Raw genomic sequence first — 21,993 nt, 5'->3', positions numbered from 1 at the left:
CGGAGAAAACAACTCACATACTCCATTAACCAAAAAAAAAAAAAAAAAAATCAAATTAAAGAACAGAAATTTCAAAGACTATTAATATAGCGCGCGGAAGCAAATTATATGAATCCCACCGGTGGGTTTAACTTTCTAACCCACCGGCAGGGGAGAAATTTTTGTGAACGGTCCCAAGATTTAACCTGCTCTTGATACCATGACAAATTAATTATGAGAGAGAGAATAGCTTAGCTTAATTATTATTCATCAATAGGTAGAGTATTTATACAAAACCTACGAACATAAGATAGGAAACAATATTCCTAAAAGATATACTATCATAATCATAAACCCTAAAGATATATTCTCTAAATAATATCTTAACATAAATATCCTAAATATATTATTCTCCTAATAAGATCAATACGGAAAATATATCACACATATATTTTCCGATATTATCTCTAACAATAAGCTAGCTACGGAGTACTTGGCTTATGACCTTATGTAAAGCGAACATTGGTGAGAATCCATGCCTCAAAAACCCGAAGATAATGAAAACTTCTCAATAACACCCGACAATGATATTTAAGAAAGGGAAAGTTGTGAAAAAGAAAGGGAAACTTCCTCTTTTAAAACTTGCTACCAGAAATCGCTCTCATATTGATGATTAGTTTAGGGAAACTTTCTCCTTTTAAACTTGCTTCGGCGAAATTTTAAAGTGCTGAATGTGCAACTTCTTATTATTCTTAGGGTTGGAAAACATTCTAACTAGTTTATATCAACTAGCTCTATTCTCAAACACTAAATTTTGCCATCTTCAATTGGCTAGCTATACGAAGAGCTATATTAATACGAGTAATAGTTAAACTAAAGTTACTGAACTCTACTTCTGATGGTTAACAACTGAAGATCAATATTGTCCCTGTTAGATTTCGGGAAAACTCCTTGGGTTGGAGTGTGTACCATTGAATAATATATATAGTGTTACAATACTAGTCCTAATCTCGTTAGGAAACCTAGTACGATAAGAATACAAACTATATCACAAAAATATACAAATATATCCTACTCTGCGACAAATATTATAATAATCCTATAATATCTATCACACCCCCGCAGTCGTAGCGGGAGGAGGGCGTACGCTAAGACTGGACCTAAATTCCAGAAATAAATCTCGTGGTAGGCCTTTGGTGAAAATGTCTGCAAACTGATATCTAGTAGGAACATGCAAAACCCGAACTTGCCCTAAAGCAACCTTTTCTCGAACAAAATGAATATCCATCTCCACATGTTTTGTGCGTTGGTGCTGTACCGGGTTGCCAGAAAGGTAGATTGCACTGACATTATCACAATAAACAATAGTAGCCTGCCGTAGAGGACAATGTAACTCAAGTAAAAGATTACGAAGCCAACATGCCTCTGAGACAACATTCGCGACGCCTCGATATTCCGCCTCCGCACTCGACTTAGACAAAGTATGCTGACGCTTAGATGACCAAGACACGAGGTTGTCCCCAAGGAAACAACAATAGCCCGATGTGGAACGTCGGGTATCGGGACAACCTCCCCAGTCAGCGTCAGTGTAAGTAATAAGTCGATGAGAAACAGTCGGATATAAATGTAAGCCGTGATCAATGGTACCCTGAATATAACGCAGAATGCGTTTCAAAGCCTCAAAGTGAGGTTCCCGAGGATCATGCATAAAAAGACACACCTGTTGTACCGCATAGGCAATATCCGGCCTAGTGAAAGTGAGGTATTGGAGAGCACCTGCTAAACTGCGATACAAAGTCGGATCCCGAAATGGTGGTCCTGCATCTGCACTAAGTTTTGACTTAGTGTCAACTGGAGTAGCTACAGGTCTACATGAGCCCATACCGGCACGCTCTAAAATCTCCTGTGCATACTTTTCCTGTGAAAGTAGCAAATAAGAGGGAGTACGAGTTACCGCTATCCCTAAAAAATAACTCAATGGACCCAAATCAGTCATAGGGAACTCAGTTTGCAACTGAGATATGATCCCTGCACGCAACTTGTCAGAAGAGGTAGTTAATACAATATCATCAACATATAGAAGCAAATATGCCATTTCATCACCCTGCCGAAAAATAAACAGAGAGTTGTCACTCTGAGAGATGACAAAACCCAATTTGATGAGAAAATTTGCAAAGCGTTGGTACCAAGCTCTTGGAGCTTGCTTCAAACCATAGAGAGCCCTGCGGAGTCGACAAACATGAGTGGGTGCTTTCTGATCAATAAAACCCGGAGGTTGGTGCATATAAACAGTTTCCTGCAAGTCACCATGTAAAAATGCATTTTTGACATCTAATTGATGTATCGACCACTTTTTAGCCATAGCTAAACTGAGAACAGTGCGAATAGTGGCCGGTTTAACTACCGGACTGAAAGTCTCATCACAATCTACACCAATTTCCTGCGACCTGCCATCACATACAAGACGAGCTTTGTGCCTCTCAAGGTCACCATTAGACTTGTATTTATGCTTAAAGAGCCACATAAAGTTAACAACATTCACCCCCGCAGGCCTAGGCACTAATTCCCATGTCCCTGTTTTAATTAAAGCACTATATTCATCATTCATCGCCGCATTCCAATTATGGTCATTTAAAGCTTGTTTATAGGACTTTGGAAGTGGTGATTTATGATGATGGGGACCCGAAGGTTGAACGGTGAGGTTACAATATTTCGGGTTTGGCTTAAAAATTCCCCGTTGACTACGGGTGACTCGGGGAGAGGGAGGTGGTGGCCGAGTGGGTTGTATGGGCAAAATGCCACGCATAGGTGGCGGAGTGTAAGCACCGGTGGGTGTGGTGGCGTTGGCGGCCGAGGTGGGTGTGGGCAGTGGGGTCCGCAGGCTACCCGCGGCTGACGTTGGGCTGCCGCAGCCTGCCTGCGGAGTAGCCTGTTGGACAGATGCTGCTGGGCTGCCAGGGGAGTTGGGCTGCAAGGTAGGTGGGCTGAGTGGGCGGACAGGGGCTGCTGGGCCCACTGCTCCGGTTTGTGGGCTGACAGATGGTGTTGGGCCATTTTGTGGTTGAGGTGTGTTTGGGCTTGGGTTTTGCGTGCTATGGAGAAAAGGGTGCAGCAAGTGAGGTGAGGGAGAGTCATCACCTAAAAAATCATAATCTTTGCTACGATAATGAGCTAAATTTCGGAACGGGAAAGTTGCTTCATCAAAGGTGACATGACGCGATATGATTATTTTATTGGTGGTGAGATCAAGACATCTATACCCTCTATGGTCGATAGGATAACCCAAGAACACACATGGCGTAGATCTAGGAGCTAATTTATGTGGAGCTGTAGCAGATAAATTAGGAAAACAGAGGCACCCAAAGACACGGATATGATCATATGAAGGAGTTTTTCCAAACAAGGCTAAAGCAGGAGTATTGTGTTTAAGGGCTTTTGTTGGCAAAATATTTAAGAGATAAGTGGCCGTTTCAAGAGCATAAAACCAATACGAAGGGGGGAGAGACGCATGAAAAAGAATTGTACGCTTAATATTATTAAGTGTACGAATCATACGCTCGGCTTTGCCATTTTGTGAGGATGTGTGTGGACAAGAGAAGCGGAAAAGCATTCCATGGTCAATACATTTTTGCTTAAAAGGGTCATTATCAAATTCCCGACCATGATCACATTGAAAGCATTTAATCTGACGTTCAAATTGGGTTTCAACATAATTTCGGAAATTAATAAAAGATTGAAAAGCTTGAGATTTGTATTTTAGAGGAATTGTCCACACAAAATGAGTATGATCATCTAATAAGACTAAATAATATTTGTGACCTTGAGAACTACGAATAGGAGATGTCCATAAATCGGCATGTATAATATCAAAAGCACAAACAGTAGTATTATTAGAATTGTCAAAGGGAAGGCGAGTATGTTTTCCTAATTGACATGAATTGCAAAAAGTGGAGTCATGCTCCTTATTACAATTAATATGATTTTTAGACTTAAGATAGCTAAAAACTTGAGCTCCAGGATGTCCTAGACGGCTATGCCAAGTAGATGGGGAGACAACAGTGAGGGAGGTAGCTAGACAGGTTGAAGGAGTGGACTTGGTGATTTTGACTGGATATAAATCTCCCGAGCTATCACATCTCGTTATTATTGTCCCCGTACGAAGATCCTTCACAGAAAAACCAAAAGGATCAAACTCAATAGACACGGAATTATCAGTGGTGAATTTACGAACTGAAATAAGGTTCTTTATGAGTTTAGGTGCTAGGAGGACATCACGTAAAATAAGAGGTGTTTTAGGATGTGGAATAGTGCCATGACCATAACCTGTTACTGGAATACGATGACCATTGCCAACTAAAATATGATTTTTAGTGCTTAAATTAAAAAGGGGCAAGAGATTACCAGCATTATTTGTCATGTGAGATGTGGCACCCGAATCCACGTACCACTGATTGTCGGGATTTGGAAGAGTCATTGTAGAGAAGGAAGATGCCAAGTCCGTAGGAGTCATGGGCTGCCCATATTGGGCCGCGTAGGCCTGCTGAGGTCTGGGCTGTCCAAGAATGGATTGTTGGTGCTGTTGGACAGGGAACGGTGCTGGCGGCCTGGCCCATGTGGCCTGCTGGGCCCATTGCTGGAAGCTTGCCCACAACTGCTGCTGTGTTGGGCTTGAAGAATTGGGTGGGGTGGTCTGGGCTTGGGCCTGTTGGTGCTGCTGGGTCTGGCCACGACCCCTGCCTTTGCCCTTGGGTTTACCACCCCGCCCCTTACTGTTGCTGCCACGCCCACCGCCACCACCACCCCTGCCCTGCTGCTGCGGTGGTTGCTGCTGTTGGGCGGCTGCCGCGGTGGTGGTGGTGGTGGTGTTATTGTGTTGCGCTACAAAAGCTTGCCCGAAATTTTCCTTAGCTGATTTTCTTGACTCCTCTAACAAAATTCTTGATCTTGCTTCATCAAATCCGGGAAGAGGGCGAATTTGAGTGATGGATTGAGCCACTCCATCATAGTCCGAGTCAATTAAACCTGCACAAAGACGAAGAACCAAAGTTCTCTCGGATACGGGTTGTCCAACATTAGCAAGTTGGTCTTTGAGTTCCTTCAATTTCTGACAATAAGAAGACACGTCTGGAAAATTCTCAACAAAAAGATTGTTAAATTGATTTTCAAGGTATATAGCACGAATTTCACCATTATCTTGAAAAATATTAGCGAGCCTATCCCAAGTCTCTTGTGCCGTAGCATTCTTGTACAACACTGTGCTTCGTAAGTCTGCAGAAATTGTATTATAAATCCACTTTTTCACAATTGAGTCAAGGCGGTTCCACTGCGCCGAGGTGAGGTCCGTAGGACGAGGTGATTTTGGATCTATATGGTCGATAACATTGCAGGAATGACAATGAATCTCAAAGAGTTCAACCCAACTACCATAATTCCCTTTGTCACGATCAAGAATTTCCGGGACCTCATTCTTGATATTGCTAATAGAATTAGCAGGGTGGTAGTCATTAGAAGGTGGAGGAGGAGGAGGAGGTGTGGGTTCAGCATCATCCTTGGCCATTGCTAATTATGCCGAAACACTACGTTACTGGAAACCAAAAGAAGGCTAAAGACAAAAGAAAGTTGATGTTGCAGCAAAGTGGGCCAAAAAGGTAGCAATTTAGTGATGAAAAAATACCACGAAGGATTAGAGTTTGCGGAAGAAACAAAGAAAGGATCGGATTTTTTTGGAAAAATTAATTTTGTGGAACCCTAAAAAATCTAGGCTGTGATACCATTGAATAATATATATAGTGTTACAATACTAGTCCTAATCTCGTTAGGAAACCTAGTACGATAAGAATACAAACTATATCACAAAAATATACAAATATATCCTACTCTCCTTGGCATAGCCGTCTAGGACATCCTGGAGCTCAAGTTTTTAGCTATCTTAAGTCTAAAAATCATATTAATTGTAATAAGGAGCATGACTCCACTTTTTGCAATTCATGTCAATTAGGAAAACATACTCGCCTTCCCTTTGACAATTCTAATAATACTACTGTTTGTGCTTTTGATATTATACATGCCGATTTATGGACATCTCCTATTCGTAGTTCTCAAGGTCACAAATATTATTTAGTCTTATTAGATGATCATACTCATTTTGTGTGGACAATTCCTCTAAAATACAAATCTCAAGCTTTTCAATCTTTTATTAATTTCCGAAATTATGTTGAAACCCAATTTGAACGTCAGATTAAATGCTTTCAATGTGATCATGGTCGGGAATTTGATAATGACCCTTTTAAGCAAAAATGTATTGACCATGGAATGCTTTTCCGCTTCTCTTGTCCACACACATCCTCACAAAATGGCAAAGCCGAGCGTATGATTCGTACACTTAATAATATTAAGCGTACAATTCTTTTTCATGCGTCTCTCCCCCCTTCGTATTGGTTTTATGCTCTTGAAACGGCCACTTATCTCTTAAATATTTTGCCAACAAAAGCCCTTAAACACAATACTCCTGCTTTAGCCTTGTTTGGAAAAACTCCTTCATATGATCATATCCGTGTCTTTGGGTGCCTCTGTTTTCCTAATTTATCTGCTACAGCTCCACATAAATTAGCTCCTAGATCTACGCCATGTGTGTTCTTGGGTTATCCTATCGACCATAGAGGGTATAGATGTCTTGATCTCACCACCAATAAAATAATCATATCGCGTCATGTCACGACAAATATTATAATAATCCTATAATATCTATCAGTCCCTGCTAGGTACAAACTGATCATCTTTTACAAGGCACGATATTTAACAGCCAGCAATACACATGTGAATAGGGTAGTTTCTTATTAACTTAACTCCCAAATTCCTGATTGAATATAGCTCGGAGTGTTGTCTTCCCGAAAATGGCTTCTCTTGTCACTAGTTTTATCCCTCTCACCCACAACTTGGCCACCTCCACTCCATCGCAGGCAAAGTGCACTTCTTGGTTCTTGGTGGTCACTACGTGGAACAACCCTGACTGCTTGTCGCTGTATGTCTTTGGTCTGTTTCCAAGGAATGTTATGCTTGGACCAACTTCAGCTGCCCGACAAATCACATTCCTCTTCCCTGACTTGCCCCAGTACAGCACTCCAGTTGATCGAATCATCTTCAATTTCTTCCAGTGTGGTGATCCTTTGCCTTCCTTGGTGTGCTTCTTCACCCATGTACCACATAGAACTAGAACCCTTGCTAGTTCGTCAAGTATCACATGCTCCGCTTCATTCCCAATGCCATTCTTCCTTGTCAGTGAAAGTGCAGTCTCGTGTTTATCATTTTCAGTCTCACATTTTGCACCTCGAGAGATCAGAAACTGACACGTGCTTCCATAGCCTTCCTTGGCTGCTAACATCAATGGAGTGTACCCATCACCATCAAAAGCATTGACATCGTATCCCATGCTTGTTAGCCTTCGAACTGAAGCCAAGTCCCCTTGTCGTGCTGCACAATGCAAGGCAAAAGAACTAGTAGGAGCATGACTTTCATTTTTGAGGGCATAATCCAGCATTATCTGCTCAAAAGCTTCTCGGTTACAGCTTGCTTCAGATAAAGTTAAAGCTGTTTCTCCACGCTTGTTGCTTACTGATATATCAGCTCCAGCATTGACAAGCAAGCGGAAAGTCTCCACTTGACCACTTGCTGCAGCCAACATAGCTGCTGTAAACCCATTCTCATCCTGCTCGTCAAGAGCAACATCTGTTTGTTTTGTAAGGATTTTCAAAGTTTGAATCTCATTGGATTGAACCACAAATATAATTGAAGAAAAGACTGCAGAGTTGCTGGATTTGACTACTTTCCCAGACCTAATCACGTCAAGGATTACCTGCTGGAAACCTAATGTCCACCTCGTGGACCCTGCTATGGAGCTTGCAGACTCACCAGCTGCATCTACCAGCCCAAAATCAGCACCTGCTGAAGCTAGTGCTTTAAGACACTCCTTGTGCTTGTATTTAGTACAAATCATAACTACAGTCTCTCCTCCACTGGTCTTGGAATTGATATTGCAGCCTGCAGTTATGAGACGCCAAAGAATTTCCACTTCCCCAAGGCGTGCACCCAAATGTATAGGACAGATATCAGATTTTTTACTTGATTTTAGAGGAAATTCCACATCTGCGCCACAACTCAACAACACATCAAGCGCTCGTGCATTGTTGCATAGGATGGCATGGTAGATAAGGGTTCTTCCGAGGTGAGGTGTGTTAGGGGAGAGATGCTGAAGGAGCAAGCGCAAGATACTACCAGTTTCTTCAAAGTATTCAACAGCACACCAAGCAATGTTATAAGGTTCAGCTAGTCCAGCACCCACTCTGCACTCCTCTCCTGTTGATGGATCCCACGACCATGCACCTATCCTGACTTTAGTATCTGTCCGGACACCCTCCTGTGGCAAATAATTATTGTTATTTGTATAATGAGATATATTATTGGAAGAATGTCAAATACACCTACATTAATCCAAAGTATATTTAGTATTCCCCTGTTCACTCACCCTTAGCAGTAATTCGACAACAGAACTCTGTCTGCTAACTACGGCCGCAACAATTGCATTGCAGTCAACATTCAGGTGTAGGTACGGTTTTGATGACAGGAGCAGCATGCGGTCAATAGCATTAGTGTCCACTCCACACTGCATTCATTTAAAAATGAAGAAATAACAAAAGCAGACATGAGTTATGTAGTGGTCATTCAATAAGCTCTGCCTGCCTCTGTGGCTTTAACTAATTTGTATAGTAAGAACTAGAAATCTAGCACCATTTAGCATATAATATTTTGAAGGAATTAATGATTAAGAGAACAAAGAGTAGGGCCTTGAAAATTGATATTGCTTCCGGTGAACCCAAAATCTGAGGAAGTTAGTACCGGTTTTTTTTTTTTTTTAGGAGTGCCTCTGTGACCTAAACACTAATAAGTCAATAAAATTAAAGTCCACATGCAATTAGGAAATTCCTCTAAAAGAAGGTGGGAATACCTTAATTAACACCTGAATAACATCAAGAAAGCCTCTGCTGCAAGCAGTGACAAGGGCATGGACAGCAACTTGTGAACTGATATTGTTGGAACCCATGAGTAGCTCTGCATGCCTTGGCCGTCCCACATAGCTTGCCTCTAACAACGCATCCTCACATGCTGGCTGACATACCCTTGCTTTCAGTAGAACTTCAAGTATTTCAATATGACCACTTCTTACTGCTGCCGTTGTTGCATAGCCTCGGAAGAGCTTCTTATTTACATCAGCTTTAAAACTCTGTCATGTTTCCACAACTCACAGCATCATATACAAGAATTTATGTGAAACTATCAATAGAGATACATAGTATTTCCTACAATAATAAAAAAAAATGACAGTTCTAAATCAACTATAGTGATTACTTTATAGTATCTGTTTGTTGTGGGCAGATTACGGTTACCCACGGCTAAATGTAGCAATCTCCTTCTACCACCATACCACAAGTTAACATGAAGTAACACCGAAATTTTATGTCCAGGTATTAATTTTTAATAGGATAACATTTCAACCCACATGGCATACTTATCCCTTAATCTCAATTCTAGTGAAAGACTGATTATAAAATATGCATATCAAACAAGAACATGGCATCACTACATCAAGCATTCTTTTTTTAATCCACTCCTACACACATTCTCCTTCATGCAAGTCTGCAACAAAACATATGTTTAATAAACTGATAAGTTTAGCACTTGCAGTTCTGCCAAAATCCAAAACTTATTTTAAGAAATCGTACGAGATCTAGATCCCAATCTTCCATGATCCAGCACAAATAGCTGTTCCCTAGTCTGATTTCCGACTATTTGGCAATTGGCACGACAAAAAATTTCAACTAACCACCTCAGAAATACTCACAACTCAACTAAATTTACCAAATTACGACGACAGCAACAACCAATGGACAACATAGTCATAGTAAATTCTAAGACAAAAGGTGTTCCAAAATGATTCACATAAAAGCTAAAATGCAAAATTGTGTTTCAACTACCGAGTACCACTGATTTGTCTACATGTACTATATACTATACAACTACCTAGTAGTCGAGTATCAATGATTTGTCTACATGATAAATACCGAGTAGGCGAATACCGATGATTTGTCTACACGTATTATATAAGATTTTTCCTAAATATTGTCCATAGCTTAGGCTTAAAGAACCTCCTCCAATCGAGTTAAACAAAAGACAAAAAATTTAATTTGTTAACAGAGTAGTGAAATTGGAAATTTTAATTCTTCTGAAATTGGTAGTTTGACCTTAATTTTTTACTTATTACAAGTCAAAGTGGCCGTTTGAAGGAGGAAAAAATAAAAATAATACTGTATCATCCACAATGCAAATTAAAATTATGATTTAGGTTTTATAAATTTAGACAAAAATTATCAAACTTTTTTTACAGTATTATCCAAAAATAAAAAATACATAAATTTTTTTATGATTTTAGGTTTTCTACTAACAATGAAGGTCCAATTAAAGCCGCGAAAATCAAAATAGCACCAAAATCTGCAAAAAAAAAAAAAAAAAAATACCAAAATCATTTTACTGTACAAACAAAACTCCAATTGAAGCCATACAAAAAATAAAATTCCTCTAGAATTGGAAATAATAACAGCATTAAAGTTTTAGTTAACACTTAACAGTTCAAAAGTTTTCTAATTTTGTTCGAGTTACCCCACCGGGTCGGTAACTCACAACCTAACTAGACTTCAACTAATTCAGACTCGACCCTAACCTCCTTTATTCGGGTAATTCAGAGCCTTATTAGACTCCGACTAATATTTTTACCAGATCCTAACTAGACTCCAACTAATCCGAATTCGAGCCAAAAGTTCTCTTACAACTTCCACATCCAAACTTTTTCCACCTTTACACACAAATCCACATATTATCCGCTTTAATCCAGCCAAAAAAAGTAAAAATAAAAAATAAAAAAAGTGAATACCAGTAATTTATTGACGAGAATGAGATTCCCAGAGTGAGCAGCAAGAAACAAAGCAGTAACATCAGTCCGAAACTCCTCAAACTCGGAGACAACTCGGTGAGTCGACTCACCATTAGGAACCAGTTCAGTCTTCAGAGACCTCAAAGTAACAGTACCAACAAAATCAACGTCGACGAAAGGATCGGAGAGAAGATCAAAAGCGAGCTTCGAATCTCCGGCGAGAATGGCGTCGATAAGGCGCTGTGAAGCCGCCGCAGATTCGCCGGAAGTCATCGGATAAATCTGTTTTCCGCCGTGAAACTTGCCGGAGGAGTTGTTGTAGACTCGGAGTCCGTGCATAGTATTTTCGCGGGGTTGGGGGAAATTACGTGTTTGCCCTCGATTGTTGTTGTGTGATCAGCTGGGTTTTGAGTTTCTCTCTCCTCTCCTCTGTATTTTCTCTCTCCTAATTGTCTGAGAGACAATGGAGTGTGCGCAGAGTTTGATGGTTGGAATGTGGGGGTTTGGTCTTTGGAGTTTCAGTGACCATTTTTAGCCGTTACACTCATTCTTTGATACTGTATTATTGATCAATTTTTTAAATAAAGTATTTAGTAGGCCCATTATTACATATAGATTATAGATTTATAGATATTGGATATATAATACCTTCTTTTTCATATTATTTGTAACGATTAAACATTTTTTATATCAAGTCGTTGTAAATAATATGAAATGGAGATAGTAACTTTTTTTTTAATAATTGCGACACTTTCACTTGTACACATTTTAATGCACAACCATTACTATTTAAAAAAATTTATAAGAAAAAAGTCTTTAAAATAGTTGACTTCATATTAAAAAATAAAAAAATAAAAAAAGCCATTGTATATAAAAATTATAAAAAATAAAAAAAAAATGTTCATTATATCTCATTTGGGTTATAAGCATGTCCAACACAAATGAGCGAATATGAAGTGTTTAAAAACTCTTAGAAATGAATGTAGTGTAGATGTATAATTCATATGATTTTTTATTTTTTTTTTAATGGAAGGATGGTGGTCAATCAATCATATTTTTAAAGTAGGGATATCTCACAAAATTTTATTGGGGTTATCTTTTTGCTTGTATATTAAGATATTGTTAGAGTTCATCCTTGTAATAATTGTTTGTTGGTAAAATTGGTAATTATGTTGTTTTTTTTTTTCTTTTTGGGTTTTTGAATTGTGCTACATTAGGATAGAAGCAAATATTATGGCTCTAATTAATTGGTTAGATTGAAAGAGCACTCTTTTAGTTATGATATTAAAATTTTGACATACATTAAAATTTATAAAAAAAAAATAAAAAAAAATAAAAAATAAAAAAACCCGGAGTATATCATATTGGTAATGATTGATATAAAAAAAAAAATTATTATCCTTTATGTCGATTCAATTAAGGTAGCATACAAGATGTCAAAGGGGTATGACTTAGACATGTCATCTTTCAATAATTGAAAGGTAAGATTGATTATATTTATATTTTTTTTTCAAATAAAAAAAGAAAGAAAGAAAATTGGACCTATTAATTTTTTGGTTAATATATCTCAAATTGGACCTATTAGTTGATTTGATACTCATACGTTACAATCAATAATTCAAATTCAAAATTGTGATAAAAGCTTAATTTTAATGAGATCAAGATTTATATTGGACAATAATCAACATGAAATCCCTACACAAATCCCAATTAAATAATGAAATTAAATTAGTAGAGGATAAAACAATATAACCCCAATGACCCCATTCCTAGCTTCTTCATCCGTTTCCTGTTGGTGAAAGATGACCACATAGGCACTAACTCAAAATTAGCCATCATCATCCTCATAAGTTGTGGGGTTAAGAAAGACATCACAACATTTTATTTTATTTTTTTTAAAAAAAAAAAATTTAACCAATAGTTGTGATAAGGATGTGAATTTTTAAAGTAAAGAGTAGCAAATAGGGTTCTACATAAATGACATGGTTATCCAATAATAATCTCTTTAAAGTGTGAATCATTTTATGTACTCCATACATACCATTTATCTCATTTTATCTTCTGTGTGTTCTAGGCCTTCTAGGCTTCCTAGCTATTATATTACAGACACAAGTAACACTAAATTTTTCATTATGAAATCTAAATTGTCATTATAACATAGATTAACGCATAATTTTCTACTTATAAAAAGTGGTATACAACATATGAATTTAATTAAGAACACTATTTAATATAAAATGAAATACACAAGTATATATTATTTTATTCTTGTACTACCTCCGTTTCATAAAATCTGTAACAATTTCCCAAAACGGAAACTACACATTATGTGCAACAAACCAAAAGTTACCTCTTTTAGTAATTTTTTTGTGTAAAATTACCACCATACCCTTACTAAATTTTACTTAACTTCAATAAACAACATATTAACTCTTTAACCCAAATTAATTTATCTCCAATTAAAACCCTAACCCACATTCTCTCTCCTCCCTCACAACCATATCCACTACCAACACCACCAAATTTTCATTCTCCTCCCTCTCAACCACCACCATCACCATCCCTATCCTCTTTTCTCTCTCTTCTCTCACCGCACCACCACCACTCAGATCCACCGCACCATCTCTTCTCTATCTTCTCTCGTGGTTGGGGGCGCATTTCAGATCATGGTGGCGATATGGGGTTTCGATTCTTGATGGTGGTGAGGTCGGGTTTCAATTTGATGGTGGTGGTGAGGTAGGTCGGGTTTCAATTACCCTCGATTGACGCGCAACCCTCATACTCGTGACAGTCGTCGATTTCTCCAACTCCAGTTCGCCGCCCCTTTCACCCTTTTCAAAGCCGTGTAATTTGGTTGGGTGGGTTTTGGGTAATTGTGGTGGGGTTGTTTTGGTGGTCGTGCGATTTGGTTGGGTGGGTTCGTTGGTGGTGGTAAGTAGGGGTTTTGGTTCTTTGGTGGTGAGTTTAGGGTTTTGGTTCGTTGGTGGTTGGGTGGGGATTTAGTGGTGGTGCGAGTTGGTTGGATGGGTTTTGGGTGGTGGTGAGGTGGGGCTTCGTTTGTTGTTGGTCTGGTTGAGGTGTTGGTGGTCTGGTGGTGTTGGTAGTCTGATGGTGGTGGTGGTCTGGTGGTGGTGTGAGTTGGCTGGCTGGGTTTTGGGTGGTTGTGGTGGGGTTGTTTTCTCTCTCATCCAATTAATCACATGCCCTTTTGTTTGGGGTTGTTATTCGACGCCCGCAAATTACTCAAATCGCCAGCAAATTATGAATGAATTTACGTTATTACCCCCAATCTCTAACTTAACCTCTTTCTCTCTCCTCACTTAAAATCACCACCACCACCACCGCCACTGCCACCGACGTAAAACAACATCCACCACTTTAAATCACCACCACCACCGCTTTATTTTTTTTCGCCGGAAAAGTAGACGAACCGTCCTGTCTAGGCGGTTCAACCATGGTCAAACAGCCTAGGGAAAACGGTTTGACCGTGGTCAAACCGCCCAGGCTAGGCGGTTCGACCGTGGTCAAACCGCCCAGGCTAGGCGGTTCGACCGTGGTCAAACCGCCCAGGCTAGGCGGTTCAACCATGGTCAAACCGTATTGCCTAGGCGGTTTGACCGTGGTCAAACCGCCAAAAAAAAAACGGTTTGACCACGGTCAAACCGCCTAGGCAATACGGTTTGACCATGGTTGAACCGCCTAGCCTGGGCGGTTTGACCACGGTCAAACCGTATTGCCTGAGCGGTTTGACCATGGTCAAATCGCTTTTTTAGGGCGGTTGGAGCATTTTTCGGCAAAAAAAAATTATTTAGTCATCCGCAGTGGAGATGCGACATTTGGGGGGTGGTTATTGGGCGGCGGTGGACTGTGGTGGGGGTGGTGGTGGACAGTGGTGAGGGTGGTTATTAGGCGGAGGTGGGCAGTAGTGGCGGTTGTTTGGCGGTTTGGCACTAGGGGTAACATTGTAATTTCATTCATTAAATGCGGGCGATGTGATAAATTTGTGGGCGTCGTTTAGCGATTCACTTTTGTTTACTAATCTATGATTAAGAAATTTTGCCTTGGGAATTGTGCAAGCCCCTTTGTTGCACATTTTATGAAACAGAGGTTGTATTACCATTCCTAAAAAGGCTTGAAAATCCAGCTTCATTATAGGGTGCATAATATTTGACTTGAACACAAGTCCACTCTAAATGCATTGCCCTAAGATTGCCATTTTTGCCAAAACATAGCCATGTCCATGATCACCTCTACACCAAAGTTTATTATACAAGTACACAATGTGTAGATGTACCACCCACAAGGCTTAATGCCCCAAACCCATTTGTTAGTTTGTTACCACCACAACAAAATCTTAGTCTAAAAATGATTTAAGGTCAAATAACATGAATTGTTATAAAGAAGTAAAGAACCATTCCACAAATGAAAAAAAGGATATCACAAGAATGAAAAAGTTTGTAAAAAGGTGTGTAAAGTGAAAAAGTAAAGGCATTCAAGTTAAATTAAGAGAGTTTTAAAAGAAAACTAAGAATAAAAGTTAAGAAATTTTAAAGGTATGATAAAAATGTATGAGTAAAAAACATGACGGAAATCAATAAATTTGTAAATAAAATAAACATAGTATATATATAATCATGACATGACACGAACTTTCTCCCTCTACACTGCTCTAGTTAACACCATATTTTCCTCAACTCCCAAAACACTCATATCACTCTCAATCACCCTCTGGTCTCTCCCAAATTTTTTCTTGGTCTTCCCCCTACCCCTCGTGATTCTAACACTTTGTCATTCCTCAAGCCTCCTTATCAGAGCCTCAATTGGTCTCCTTCTTACGTGGCCAAATCATTTTAAACGATTCTCTTGTATCTTGTACTCAATTGATGTAACCCCTACTTTCTTCTAAATCATCTCAATCAATAATCAATAACTTATTACTAAAACGGATACGGGGAGTGACACATGTCACATCCTGGTGCTATTTTTTCCATCCAAAAGTCCCCTTCTTTTTTAACCCCCCTTTTTTTGTTAATATTTTATTCTATAATAATATCATTCCAAATCTTTTATATTATCTTTATGAAAAATATATATTCTTTTTTTATTTGGGGTTCATAATTATTCTATATATATTTACCTTAATAATTATTTCAACTCCTTTTTAATTATCTTTTAAATGGAGTATTATTAGATTTTACCAGAAAAATAATAATGAATTGATTCATATAATAGATGTTATAGAAATTACTTTAAAACATCACTTTTTTTATTTTTTATTTTTTTATTTTTTTAAATATATACCTCAGCTAGCTAATATTTTATTTCAATTTCAATTTAATATAACTATATATTTAAGTTAATTACAATTTTGTTTCTGAAATTTTACTACTATAAGTACATATTATCACAAATTAAGGATTTATAGAGTATGGTATAGGTGTATAGCTATAAAATAAAAGTTGTCTTTGACAAATGAGTTTTTAGATATAAAAGGGGATATAGTATTTGTAATTTTGTGTATGTTTGCACTTTTGCTAATAGTTTTAGTGAAGATTTTAATTTTTTTTTTCTTTTTTACAAAGAAGATTTTAGTTTATTGTTTGATTGATTTTTGATGTTTATTAAAAATGCATTTATTAATAAGTATTTACTAATATGACCACTAGATCTGATCAAACCAATTCCCGCCTTAAAAATTCTCAGGTTTGGGCAGCATAAAAAATCCATTTTTAGATAATTTTTTTCTTTGCCTATAAATATATATTATGACATTATGATTTCTATATATTTGATTTGTATGTTTTTATCAAATTTTATTTGTTAACCGTGCATGGCGCGAGCCTTAAGCTAGTCCTCAACTAATCTTTCTTGTATGACCACACATCCATCGCAACATACGCATCTTGCATTTTCAATGTAACATTTTTTCTCCATACAAAAAAAATATTAATAAAGTATCCGAGTGTATAATGAAAATTGCCGGTTGACAGGTGCAAACATATACCCAAAGGCCAGATGTATAAATTTTTATGGGCACAATATCCAGCCCATCAATAAAAAGACCAAATAATAAACCCAAATCCAAAATTAAGGTTAGCCCACAAAATAGAAAGCAACGTGGACCATTCGATCATCACATCATAATACACCGCCAATAATCACAGCCGTCAAAATCACTCAACATCGTCGTAAACAAAAAACGACTCTCCCAATTCCACGTTTCTTAAAGCATACCCTCTCACACTAGATCATTTTTCTTCTTCTTTCTTTCTCTCTCTCCCCTCTTTAAACTCTTGTTATTCGAAGAACGCACAGTCAAATCTGCTGAATCGCAAATTCACCCGCAATTAAAGCTTTCATCTTGCTGCTAATATGGTACGCTTATTTGTCATTTGAATTTCTTAAAGTTTGTTTCTTTTCAATTATTTCTTGCGCATTTTTTCTTGTATTTTTTAATGGGGTTTTCCCCATCAATTTCCAGTTTTTGTTTGTTTGGTTTTGTATTGATTAATGGTGTGATTTGGGGTTTCTGAGGTTAATTTTTGTTTCGTTTAGATCTTATATAAGATTAATTTTGGTGGAGTTTTTATGAATTTGCTCTGAAATGCATTGTTTTTGCTTATTTTTATGTTGGTTTTGTTCGATTTAGGTATTTTTGGGGTTTTATAGATGATGGGAAATAGCCGCATTTTCTAGGGGTTATCTGGGTAATTAGTTGGTTTGAGCTTGTTTGATCATCATTTAAATATTGGGTTTTGGATGCCATGAACTATTGCTGCATTTTTCGCGATTATATGGGTTACAAAATATCAATGAATTTGAGCTGGTTTAATCAATATAGTTAAGTTAACCTTTCAGTGGTAGAAAAGTGGTTAATTGCTCGAGGTGAAAATGATAGTGCGCCTTCATGATTAGGTGGAAAAGATGACATTACTTGGGTATTCTGTTCTTTATCTATCTGGGAACATTGTCATTGTTTCCCATGTTACTTTGGTATCAGAAGTGTATTGAAATATAGATCATTAAAGGACGAGAAGGTCGGAAATATAATTTGTAGTATTTGGATTGAAATGAATGAATCATGAAATTTCAGGAATCATGATAGTTGTCCACAAAATTGTGGCACCTCATTGTTTGATTCAAGGGAACTTCTAGGGTCATTTACTACCTCTATATTATTATTATGTGCAACAAATGAGCTTGCACGGACTCCTAGACAAAATTTGTGTGTAAGTGTTGAATGGAGAGAGAAAGATAATGATGCATGTGTTGCACATAATGTGTAGCAACCATTTTTGATAAATATTGCCCATAATATGAAACAGAGGTAGTATATTGTTTATAAAGGTAAGGAAAATAATCATTAGGAAGTCCTCCTCACGAGGGGAATTCCTAATGTAAGGGTCATTTATAATGTGGTAGGTGATTAAAGTATGTCTTTGAGCTACTTTACAGATCTTGCAAATGGATTGTTATTGAATTTATCTTTGGACAATGATGTTAATAAGTAGTACTATGGAAATGCATAATACAAGAATGTTACTTTGTTAGACTTAAGGTTTTGCGTTCACACTATAGTATTTAGACGGTGATCCTTCTGTAGAGTTTATAGCACACATAACAAATACTAAGATGCAAGAATTGAGCTTAGTAGAGTGGATTGCTGGTTGAAGATTCTCATATCCACCTTACACATTGATGAAAGGATTGTTTATTTAATCAAGAGAATGAGCCTATAGTGATTTCATTAATGGAAATGAAAAGGAGTGTTGTGTAGTTTGGCTTGAAAGATGATATCTAGGTCATGGAGATGACCATCTGTTTCTTTTTCTAGCTGTAAGAAGTTAAAGCTCTATAAAAATGTTTGTTCTTGGTTTATGAAATTGGATCAAGGTGCTTCATGATCATAGCAGTATTTTTGTAATTAAAGTAGTTTGAGGTTCATTCTTAATGCCGTGATTTCTAAATGATAAGCAGCTTCCATGACCCTTTCATCTGACCTTAAACATACTTTTTCACAGGCACCCCTGAGGGGCATTCTTAATCTTCAAAGAATAGGGCAAATTCAGCGCCACTGTGACAGCTGGGGAGTTGGCTATAGCAGATTGTTCAACACCCAGGCTGCTTCAACATCCAGTACCCCTCAGCCTCCTCCCCCTCCTCCTCCTCCAGAGAAAACTCATTTTGGTGGCCTGAAAGATGAGGATCGTATTTTCACTAATTTATATGGGCTGCATGACCCCTTTCTTAAAGGTGCTATGAAACGTGGTGACTGGCATAGAACAAAGGACTTAGTTGTGAAGGGTTCTGACTGGATAGTCAATGAAATGAAAAAGTCTGGTCTCCGTGGACGTGGTGGTGCTGGATTTCCATCAGGTCTTAAGTGGTCGTTCATGCCAAAAGCATCTGATGGTCGTCCCTCGTACCTTGTTGTCAATGCAGATGAAAGTGAACCTGGAACCTGCAAGGACAGAGAAATTATGAGGCATGATCCTCACAAATTACTTGAGGGTTGCCTAATTGCAGGGGTAGGAATGAGGGCCAGTGCCGCTTACATATATATAAGAGGTGAGTATGTTAACGAACGTTTGAATCTGCAGAAGGCGAGGAAAGAAGCCTATGAATCTGGGCTTTTGGGCAAGAATGCATGTGGATCTGGCTATGACTTTGATGTTTATATTCATTATGGTGCTGGTGCCTATATTTGTGGTGAAGAGACTGCACTTTTGGAGAGTCTTGAAGGGAAGCAAGGAAAACCGAGATTGAAGCCTCCTTTCCCTGCTAATGCTGGACTCTATGGATGTCCTACAACCGTCACAAATGTGGAGACAGTTGCTGTATCTCCCACCATTCTAAGGCGCGGCCCTGAATGGTTTGCTAGTTTTGGCAGGAAGAACAATTCAGGGACTAAGCTATTCTGCATTTCGGGTCATGTCAACAAGCCTTGCACAGTTGAAGAGGAAATGAGCATCCCCTTGAAAGAACTGATTGAGAGGCACTGTGGTGGAGTGAGAGGTGGATGGGACAATTTACTTGCAGTGATTCCCGGGGGTTCTTCGGTTCCCTTGCTTCCCAAACACTTGTGTGATGATGTGCTGATGGATTTTGACGCTCTAAAGGCTGTTCAATCTGGTTTGGGGACTGCTGCTGTAATTGTGATGGATAAATCTACTGATGTTGTTGACGCAATAGCAAGGCTATCATATTTTTACAAGCACGAGAGTTGTGGTCAATGTACTCCATGCAGAGAAGGAACAGGGTGGCTATGGATGATTATGGAGAGGTTGAAAGTAGGAAATGCAAAGTTGGAGGAGATTGATATGCTTCAAGAGTTAACAAAGCAGATCGAGGGGCATACCATTTGTGCTTTAGGTGATGCTGCTGCATGGCCTGTACAGGGTCTTATTAGGCATTTCCGGCCAGAGCTAGAGAGAAGGATCAAAGATCATGCAGCCAGGGAGTTGCTCGAGGCTGAAAAAAGAGGTCTGCTTGAGGCTGCTGCTTAGATTATCTTATGCAGGTTTGAGCCTTCTCTTTGCTGGTCATTTTTTCATGCATGCAGATAATGACGAAATTCATTATTCTGAGAGGGCTATTTCTATAGTTTCTACACAGTATTAAACCATATCTTTTAAAATGTGGGCAGTGGGCTCTGTTTCAATGTTTTCTATATGCAAGGATTTCAGTTAAAAAAAAAAAAATTTCCTTTTCATGTGCAATGTTGTTATTCCCCTACCTAATTTGTATTTCAATGCATCTTTTTGTATGGGTTTAAAGCATTAGCCTTTCTAAAAGAAGGGACATATGCCTCGAGCTTCTCTTCTAGTCTTTCCTTTGTACTTCTATATGGTAAAGGTTGAGAGGAAAGAGTCCATGTCACCCCTTTAAAACACGGAAAACAATTTCCCACATTACGATATGAAAACAGGAAGAAAAAAAAATCTCTCCTATATGATACCAAGTGTCACATCCATTCAAAAAAAAATAAAAAATAAAAGGTGTCACATTATTTCTGTCCAGCTAAACAGTGCTGGTTTCTGGAGTTGTTTGCTTGAAATGCTTCAGCTGTGGTTTTCATATTGGTTGACATTGTTCTGTCACATTTGATACAGGAGATCTTCAATTCTTGGATAATTGTTGAAATAAGAGATTGTAAGGGATTGCCCTCTAAGTATAATCCAGGAGGTAGCTGAAGTACATGTATGTCCCAGTAATTTGTTTCGTTTTGAAGATGTATCAACAACATGGCTGTATTCGTTTTATCGCAATGACTCCATACTTTTTGAATGTGTCTGGACGGACACAAAAATTTTATTGTTCATGTTGTTTTCTGGTGTAAGGCAATGCAAAACATTTCTTATGGCCATGCTTTTAGAATCTTTGTACCTTGTTTTTCATAGCGTATCATATCATTCTTATTTTTTTTGCAGCTGGTCTCAAGTTTTGTGGAAAACCTTCGAGGGGAAATTAGAATACTTAAATTTGTAGCTTTTTATTGGATGTTTTAAGTCTTTAAACCGTAATATGATCCCTAGACAGAATTCCCTCGGCCACTAGTTTTGATGTTGTGATCCCTTGGATTCCGGTGATTGCATTTGCATCGGCTCATCAAAGGGTGTAACCTGAATGGATGCACAGCTCTATACCTGTTCCCGAATACAGTGAAATTTAACACAGATTCCCCAGATGCAAGAAAATTCACTGCAGGATATTAGAAATATACAGGAAGATACCCTGTAAATACTTTTTCTCATCAATCCTGACTCCCAAACACTCTCAAGTAAAAATTCTTCTAAAGTAAACATAACAGCCGCGATTTCTCCTTCCTGCCCCACCTTGCCATTCAAATTCTTCCACAGTAAACATAACAGCCGCGATTGCTCCTTCCCGCCTCACCTTGCCATTCAAATTCTTGAACACAGATAGTGCCAGATTTCCTATACTATAACTGCCAATATAGTCCTTCTTACTCAGATTTTCTTACAGATTTTTTGTTGGGTAAAAAAGAAATATCTTTCTTACAGTTTTTATTT

The 21,993-nt window shown here is 38.2% G+C and overlaps 3 protein-coding genes across 3 annotated transcripts; 1 reads left to right on the top strand and 2 right to left on the bottom strand.

Moving 5' to 3' along the window:
- Nucleotides 1-1,758: 1,758 nt before the first annotated feature.
- On the bottom strand, nt 1,759-5,536 carry LOC145580634 (uncharacterized). The gene is made up of 4 exons (XM_081637766.1): nt 3,986-5,536; nt 2,219-2,275; nt 1,934-2,083; nt 1,759-1,803 (listed from the first exon to the last, which is right to left on the bottom strand). The coding sequence occupies exons 1-4, from the start codon at nt 5,534-5,536 to the stop codon at nt 1,759-1,761; spliced, it is 1,803 nt and encodes a 600-aa protein (XP_081493892.1).
- A 1,132-nt stretch (nt 5,537-6,668) lies between these two features.
- On the bottom strand, nt 6,669-11,527 carry LOC145581636 (uncharacterized). The gene is made up of 4 exons (XM_081638655.1): nt 10,961-11,527; nt 8,981-9,256; nt 8,501-8,638; nt 6,669-8,392 (listed from the first exon to the last, which is right to left on the bottom strand). Exons 1-4 carry the CDS (start codon nt 11,297-11,299, stop codon nt 6,821-6,823), a joined length of 2,325 nt encoding a protein of 774 aa, XP_081494781.1. The 5' UTR covers nt 11,300-11,527; the 3' UTR covers nt 6,669-6,820.
- Nucleotides 11,528-17,182: 5,655 nt separating this feature from the next.
- LOC145582734 (NADH dehydrogenase [ubiquinone] flavoprotein 1, mitochondrial) lies at nt 17,183-21,320 on the top strand. Its single transcript, XM_081639736.1, has 3 exons — nt 17,183-17,335; nt 18,982-20,480; nt 21,073-21,320. The coding sequence occupies exons 1-2, from the start codon at nt 17,333-17,335 to the stop codon at nt 20,464-20,466; spliced, it is 1,488 nt and encodes a 495-aa protein (XP_081495862.1). The 5' UTR covers nt 17,183-17,332; the 3' UTR covers nt 20,467-20,480; nt 21,073-21,320.
- The last annotated feature ends 673 nt before the right edge of the window (nt 21,321-21,993 follow it).

Source organism: Chenopodium album, chromosome 15, assembly GCF_948465745.1.
Source record: "Chenopodium album chromosome 15, dcCheAlbu1.1, whole genome shotgun sequence".
NCBI lineage: Eukaryota > Viridiplantae > Streptophyta > Magnoliopsida > Caryophyllales > Amaranthaceae > Chenopodium > Chenopodium album.
The sequence above is the reverse complement of the archived record's forward strand: the minus strand, read 5'-3'. Positions and strand labels throughout refer to the sequence as shown.